The 8,449-nt window shown below is 36.1% G+C and overlaps 1 protein-coding gene across 1 annotated transcript; it reads left to right on the top strand.

Moving 5' to 3' along the window:
- Window positions 1-1,331: 1,331 nt before the first annotated feature.
- LOC121405610 lies at window positions 1,332-7,628 on the top strand. Its single transcript, XM_041596541.1, has 3 exons — window positions 1,332-2,269; window positions 3,996-4,308; window positions 6,823-7,628. The coding sequence occupies exons 1-3, from the start codon at window positions 2,249-2,251 to the stop codon at window positions 7,173-7,175; spliced, it is 687 nt and encodes a 228-aa protein (XP_041452475.1). The 5' UTR covers window positions 1,332-2,248; the 3' UTR covers window positions 7,176-7,628.
- Window positions 7,629-8,449: the final 821 nt, after the last annotated feature.

Here is an 8,449-nt window from a genome sequence, read left to right on the forward strand (position 1 = left end):
GTATCCATGCCAACTTTCAACTAAAAGTTACAACTCTTCCCCTCCTTTGATGTGTTTCCAATTCTTTTTTTTTGCACCATGAGCATATTCGCATGGTGGATACTAAATAAATATAATATGTGGCTGTAGCGAAGGCTGACAGATGACACTTTGGAGGTCGCACGGGCCTATTAACATCGGGAAGGCAACAGATATTAATTTCAGCCAACCCATTCTCATCTTTTTTTAATACGGCTGATTGACAAAGTGTGTGAATATGATTGTCGATGTAATACTGGTTCTATTTTTGGTTATTACTGAAGTTCTTTTCCCCGGATCGGGATGAAATATCACCAACTTTGGAACTATATTTTGACTGGCGGAAGGGTAAAGGCTATTATACTATTTCAGGTGATGAATTTGATCCCTCAGGAGATTCCTTTATGAATTCCGTTTTTTTTTTAAAAATCCGGTCGAGGGACTTTTTTCTGGTCAGATATGGATTGTCAGATAATATCGTATCCACTGGTAGTAAACATTTGACCCCCGACATGCCCGAATTTCATCCTTATTTATGTTATAAAGAGGGAAATTAATGATTGGGGAGGACTTTTAGTAGTTATAGTATAGAGCTCATACCTACTTGACCTTTGACCCGGTCATGACCTTTGACCAAATGACTTCTGACCCGGTCATGACCTTTGAGCCGGTCATGACCTTTGACCAGCCATGCCCTTTGACCACATGACCTTTAGCCCGGTCAGCCGTGACCTTTTAGCACGGTCAGCCTTTGACCACATGGCCCGACGGCCTGACCCAGACTTCCGGTCAGCCATGACGTCACCATGAAATGGTGTTACGCCACAGTTATGCAACCACCATGATGTCATCCCAGGGAATTACCCTTATTGCATCATCGGTATTTCACCACCGTTGCGTCATCAAAGGTCATGACCGGGTCAGAGGTCATTTGGTCAGAGGTCATGACCGGGTCAAAGGTCAAGTAGGTATGAGCTCTATACTATAACTACTACTTTTCCTTTAACCATGAACCTATTTTTACCAACATTTATTACCCAACACACTGGACAGTATGTTGCCCAGTATGATAAGTGTGCACGCAAGGACAGAATGTAAAAGAAAAACCTTTACTTTGTATGTTCATGTTGAATGATGTTTGTTTAAACTACAGGGCGCTTTTGTAAAACAGTTTTTTTTTCAAAAGTGAACAGGCTAACCATGCAGTACAAAATAACTAAAGCAAAATAAATAAATATTAATCACGCACACTGATCTGAAACTTATATTGTACGTATATTGGTTAACCCGTTGCGGATCTGTACGAGACGAGATATACATCGGAATTGTGGAAGCATTTTGTATAACAACTTAATAGCAGAGTCATGAGTCGCAATCTACTAAAAAAGTTACGTCTTTTGTTGAAACAAGTTACTCATTTTGACATTTGTAAATATTTCCATTATACTTTTCATACATTCCTGTCATTTTATTATGTATTATTGTTTATTTCTAGTAAGCCTTTCCATACCCTCGATAATGCAAACTTTAAAGGAAGATGATACTTTAACCTTTTTATTGTATGATATGTAAATTAGACATTCTCCCAGTTTTATACGGACATTCATTTAAGTATAATACCCGCATCTAAAAGTCGTTATGGTGGTGTCGATTCGTTGTAGACTCCGATCTATTCCCAGATTATAATGATTTCGTATAATGCTATGTGTATTTTATGAACAGGCATTAAAATAACTTGATAAAGAATTTCATATATCATGTTTATAGTAAAACTTTAATTCATTGATATCTTTTATCATGTGTTTCATTTGATTGTTCATTCAATATTTTTTGTTTTCGCTTATAACTTCTGGATGATATATGTATATAGTGAAAAAAATAAACCTTTCGTTTTTATAATGCGAATGAGGTTTATTCACTTTCAGTTTTGATATGCAAATTCTGTAGTTGCTTCCATAGGGCCTTTATATTTTCTCGAATTTGAAAAGTCATCAACCCCTCCGCAGCGCAAGCTGATATGTCAAATAATAATACACATTTCCTCCATCATTGACCTTTGATTCGAGTCCTAAACGTTCGACGTACGCATTCGTATGACAAATCCAGTGTACACTTGGCTCGTCATTTCGATTCGGTTATGTATCAATGTTATCTGCGATCATGTGATCAGGATCTAGTTTGAAGATTTCATCTGAAGAGATCACTTTGTTGCCAAAAGGACGCTGGGGACATGGCTTCTTCTTCCGTACAAGTAGGTCTAATTCTTTATCCTCATTACTCTGTTTTACTATGTTCCCTCGCTCTGTTTTTATTATCAGAATTAAATTGTAAATTACACATAGTATACGCTAATGGTAAAGCTTTCATTTCCACATTCTGTTTATACATGAACTAAAACTGCTTTGTTTCGCCTGCATTAGCAGAGCGAGACTACAGTCATGACAGTGCGTATCAAAAAAAAGTTTACACTTAAAAACAATCCTGTAAAATATACATTTGGGCGATTCCATGCTAGAAAAATCAGCCATTTTCACAACATTTTTCAACCTACTATCCAAACAAGCGAGGAACCTCATTGTATTTTGTGGTAATAATAAAGTTCTACTGGGTCGTGTGTAAAAAATGACAACCAACAAAAATATGCTGTCCATGGGTGAATTAGAGGCTAAAATGTTGCGTGTCGTACGGGACATTTCTGAGTCCCGTATGACACACATTTTCACCTGTAATTCACCCATAATCAAACAATTTGTGTAGGTAACCAGTTTTTCGCATGACTACCCGCTATAACTTTATTTTTGACAAACCATAAATTGTTATTGCTCAAGCAATCAGCCAAAAGATTAGATGTTGTTGTCGAAATGTCCCGTACGACACGTATGGAATCGCCCATTTGTAATATCCTGAAGATATTTCCACATTTTAACATTGGTACAGATCCATTTAAGAAAATGACGATATTACTGTCGAAAAATATTTCCGCTTGAGTGAGCACCACTTACTTTTGAAGGGTTAGTGAAAAATGGTTTGCGCAGAACTTTGAAATAGTTATGCGAATAAAAGTAGACCTTAATCATGGATAACACGTGGAATTTAGCTAGTAAAATTGATTTGAAGATAATCTTTTACCCTTTTTAACTTGTTTCCTTGCCAGAACACTTCGAAGGGTGCATTGCACCCCACCCCACTCCCCACACACCAAGGCCATCGTGACGATATTTGCTTTCCACTGAGCTGTGATTTACATGAAATGGCTTAGGCTTTATTTTCGTTTTGTTAATCATTGTCAAGCTTGGGAAAAGTGTGGAGAAACAAGTATTAAATGGAAAATGAAATGAAAATCCACTTTATATGATAAAACCATAGTGAAAAATGCTGGAGATGTCTGATATAAACTTTTGTTCAGATTCAGTGATGTCCCGAGATCCAGCCGGCACAAAAAGGGTAAAGTTTGCGATGACTAATTATTCAAATTTCAACTTGGGTGGTAAAATTGTTACAAAATGCTTGAATGTATCTGTTTTATTTCAATTGACTAAAAGTGCAAGGGAAATGTACGAGAATGTTTCGCAGGGTAGGTATAATTTCGCCCTTTACCCTAGTTTGTAGCTGGAGGCGGCAGTTCTTGCTGAACCTGATAATCAGAGCAGTACCAAGCTGACACTATGAATTGTCAAATCATTGGCCAGAACAGTCAGGATTAGTATCCGACATTAAGCGGACAACGTATGCATAACTGTCATTCACTTCTGTCTCCATATTTTTAATTTACCCCCACCCCATTTTTAAATAGATATATTTCACATTTATACGCACATACATGTGAATCATGTAGAGTGGATTGACTTTAACAGCATATAGGAATCCGATGTAATAATGGTAAAGAGAGGAGGTTCGAATAATTAAAGCCTAAAAATTCTTGGCGCCGAATTTGATGGATCTCCCTCGCTGTGATTTTCTCTTTTATTTCATTTCAGTCACCCCTAGTGGAGTCTGATTCAACTCTCAGTGACTCTGTAAGAAATAATGTGAACGTCACCGTATGTTGTCAAGGCTATTCGCAAGCAGTATCTGGTCTTATTCATTATATCGAACAAAATATGACGGATGTCGTGGAAAGTGTGAACTTCGAATCACTGCCGTACAATATCAATGAAATGGACGAGTTTGACTTGAGAAGGGTCGATGTCCTTCTACTCTGCCACTCCATAAAAAACAGAAGATACCCGATAACCGATGTCACAGGTGCACTTTATGACAGTTTCCTTTACAGAGCCATGAAACATTTGGGTACGTAATTTTGTTTAGAATTCATGTTCAGACGTGGGTTCCGATAAAATCGAAGTAAACTTTTATTACGCAGCAGATTCCAAAGATATTTGTCTTATTACGACCCAGTGCATAGGCGGATCCAGGGGGGCCGCCCTCCCCCCACCTATTGGCGGAGCAAAAAAAAAGAAAAAAGGGGGAAAGGAAGAAAAAAAAGAAAAAGAAGGGGAAATAAAGGAGAAAAATAGAAGAGGAAAAATAAGAGAAAAGTGAATAAAATAAGGTCAGGGGAAGACTTGGAAAACGATTTGAAAATCTATATTTCATGTCTTTTTATTAAATTTTGGCTCGCGCTTCGCACTCGCATAGCCTGTTCGATGAGATACATATCTTGCTCAATAGGCTGATATGTAGCTCAAAATATCAAGTTTTGAAGTGGATATACAAAACATATTTCAGCTCGGTTATCGAGCTTTTATTTTGTTTGATTTACAAATTGATCTTTTTAAGTGCTCAGTAAAATGTCCAATTTATGGTGTGAACATTAAATGCATCTTCTTGCGCCGTGCGCTTGGTTTATTTGATTTGCCATGTAGGCCTACATAATTATATTGTCTTTCTTTATTCCATAAGATTCTGAGATATCAATTCTATAACAAACTACTTAAAATCCCCCTTTTATGACAATTTATCAAAAATTTCGTTTCGCGATTTGCGCTCGCATTAATAGTTACAAATATATCAACTCATAAATCCTATTCATGATTACAAAGTGCTTAAAATATCCAGTTTTCAGGTTTCAAATGTCAACAAATCTCACTCACCCATTAGGCTTATTACATTAAAAATATAATAATAGAATTTTCATGAATTCCTAACTAACTAAATTGTCCCTTTTTCAGAAAGGAATATCGACAAGTTTCATATCGTTTCATATCGATTCATATAGGAAGAGGAATAGGAAGAAAGTCATCATTTTCATATGATGACAAAATGTCCTTTGGCCTAGAATGTCCTATGTCAAAATAATAAAAATATCAGCTCGCGCTTCACACTCGCATCATTTAAGTGCTATCCACATACACTTTACATTTTCCCTACACAGCGCTTTAGAAAGTGCTTAAATAAATTCACCCTTTTCGTACCGGAATATCAAATATTTTCAGCTCGCGCTTCGGGCTCGCATTATTGATTTTCATGATAAAAATGAAATAAATTAAAAATGCCCAGATTCTGTGTAACTCTAAAACACGCACACACATTTCTGTTGAGATACGCAGCTTGATCTTTATTCAAAACGTGCTAAAATGATCCAGTTTGCGCTCGCATTAATAATGTAGGAACTTCCTTTTTTCATGATTTACAAAGCATGAATAGAGTGTCCCATTTTTAGGTTTGAAATCTCGTTTTTTCCGCTCGTGCTTCGCGCTAGCATCAATTATTTTTTTTTTTTACCTACATCGTTTATTTCAGAAAGTGCTATGAATGTCAATTTTTTAATTCGGAATGTCAAAATAATTTTAGCTTTTTAGTGATCCACGCTCGCATTATCTAAAAGTTGAAATATGTATCGTCTTAATGGCTAACTTCAAATCGTCCTTAACAGGTCCCTTTTCGATCACGTCAGAACCTATATTAAAAATTTCTGCTCACACTCGCACTATTCGAATAGGGCCTATGATATCATTACATTTTCATTTTGTTTTATAAGAATAAAGCTAAGAAATGACTGTTAGGACATCAGCGTTTTGCCCCCCCCCCCCCACCAATTTTTCACAACCAAGAAAAGGAGAGAAATGGAAATGGATAAGTGTGAAATATTAGCCTATAATTTTTCAGATGTTATGTAAAAATCTATCACAAACTTTGATTTTTGTAATTAAAATATAAACATTTTTCCTCGCTCACTTCGCTCGCTCGCTACTTCTTATTAATTTTACGCGATATGCCGTATCAAGCCCCCTCGGAATTTCTATTATGCCACTGAGACAGCCCCTTCAAAGAAACAAACAAAAATCAACTTTGAGTGGCCGATCGGGAAAATATGGGTGGACAAAGAGGATTCATTTGATCTTTATTTTTATTTGATTTTTAAGGGATTCTGGTTCCAAAACGCGGAACATGGAGGGACCTCAAGCCCACTCGCTTCCATGATCTGGAGCGCGGTTCGTCAACATTAATTTTATCGTCCGACAGAATTGTCGGATCTGACAATTGGCTGAGAAAAACTGTTACAATTTTTTTTATATCAAATTAAGATACCATGCGGAAGAAAATATTGACTCTTTGATGGACGATCAATATTGTCAATGCTTCGACGTGTAATGATTGGTTTAATAAAACAAGAAAAGAAACGAAACTTAGAAAGAGATGTTCACCAAAACGCTGACAATCAATTGTTCAAGTGCTTCGTTCTCTCAATGCTTGACAATTATATTCATTTTTTTAGGGTCTCATTCAACGACTGTATTTATCTTCGGTTTTTGAGCACCTAAAATATCTTAGATAATCATAAAAAATATTCATCTTATTCAGGAAAGAGTAAAGTGGGAGTCATCGTCCATGACTATTTCGAAAAGGACCTTTCACCGGACAAAGTTCATTCTAGAATGTCTCGCTTTCGCCAAACCCAGCCTACAACATTCCAGTGTGCATCGCTTGTTCTGATTGGAGGTCAGCTGTCACATGATCCAGTACAACTGACCCATGAGCAGCTTGAAGAACTTCGGAGATTTCTCTGCGCAGAAATGAGTTTGACAGAAAGCGTACGCGTTATGTCTAACAGACTTTCTGATTGTTACTACTGTATTCTATGTGATTGTTGTGAACGGTGTGTATATTCCATTTTCTGTTGTAAAAAACGTAGATATGAGAATTTGTTCGATTAAAGCACATTGTGTAAATAATCATGACAATTAAGTGTAGCTTGATAAATCCATACGATCCCAATTTGAACCTTTAGTCTGCCAGACCATCTTTACTCGCTCGAACACAATCTCATAACTCATGGGGTCGGTATTTTGTGTATGCTCGGCTATTCCTATGGAATAAACTATAAAGCTATCCTTTATACTATATGCCGATGATACAAATATATTTCATAGCAATTCAAACTTGAACTCCCTTTGTGATATTGTAAATGCAAATATTGAATAAATATGTATGTGAATGGTTTTAAAGCGAACAAATTATCTTTAAATGTCAAGAAATGTAACTACATGGTTTTTCATAATATAAAGAATGTCGATTTGAATGATGCATGTTTGTTTGCTTTGTTTGCTTGAAATTTATTTTTGCGTCCCACATGTTCAACATAATACAACATAATCAATTATTACATAGATTTTAAATTTATATACATTTAAGACACACGTATCCTTTACAATCTCTTTCTGAATATAAAAAAGTATATGAAAAATATTATTTAACTGAATTTCAGAACGCAAGAGACCGTCGTCATGAGCGACCTGCTTAATGTTGACGACGGCCTCAAGGTAAAAAAAAGCGACATGTAAAAACTTACACATTTTTAACAAGAGGTCATGAGGGTGTAGTGTAAGTGCAAGTGTAGTGCAAGTGCAGTGCAAGTACATTAGAGAAGGAGGGGTCAAAATTCATCATTAAAAAAAGCACAAATATAGTCAATGTGGCGGATTTGAATACAATGATAATAGGTTGCGCTTCATAGTGGCTTTAAAGGAAAAAAGTGAGGAACACATTTTTGTAGTTGCGGGTAAATTGTTCCATAAGTCAGGGCCATGGTGTCTAATTGATTTATGAGTTATTAATAACTTTGGGTTTGTTAGGTGAAAATTTCCGGAAATACGGGTAGGGTATGTGTGAATTGTACTGTTTAGATTGAAATGAGGAGGGAAGTTGGTTGTGTTTGTATTTGAACATAAAAACTGCAACTTGCATGACATTCAAATCAGAAACCTTCAATGTTTTGAGCTTACAGAATAGTGGATCAGAATGAGAAAAAATAAGACGATCCTGTACAGATACGAAGAGCCCGCTTTTGTAAGGTGAGAATAGGGTTGAGTTTGGTAGTTCCACAATTGGCCCAAACAATACAATATGTTATGTAAGGAAGTATTAGTGTATTGTATAGTAAAAACAGAGTTACTCGTGATAACATAAACTTTAACTTATTAATAATTCC

The sequence above is a fragment of the Lytechinus variegatus genome, chromosome 18 (assembly GCF_018143015.1).
Source record: "Lytechinus variegatus isolate NC3 chromosome 18, Lvar_3.0, whole genome shotgun sequence".
NCBI classification, from domain to species: Eukaryota; Metazoa; Echinodermata; class Echinoidea; order Temnopleuroida; family Toxopneustidae; genus Lytechinus; species Lytechinus variegatus.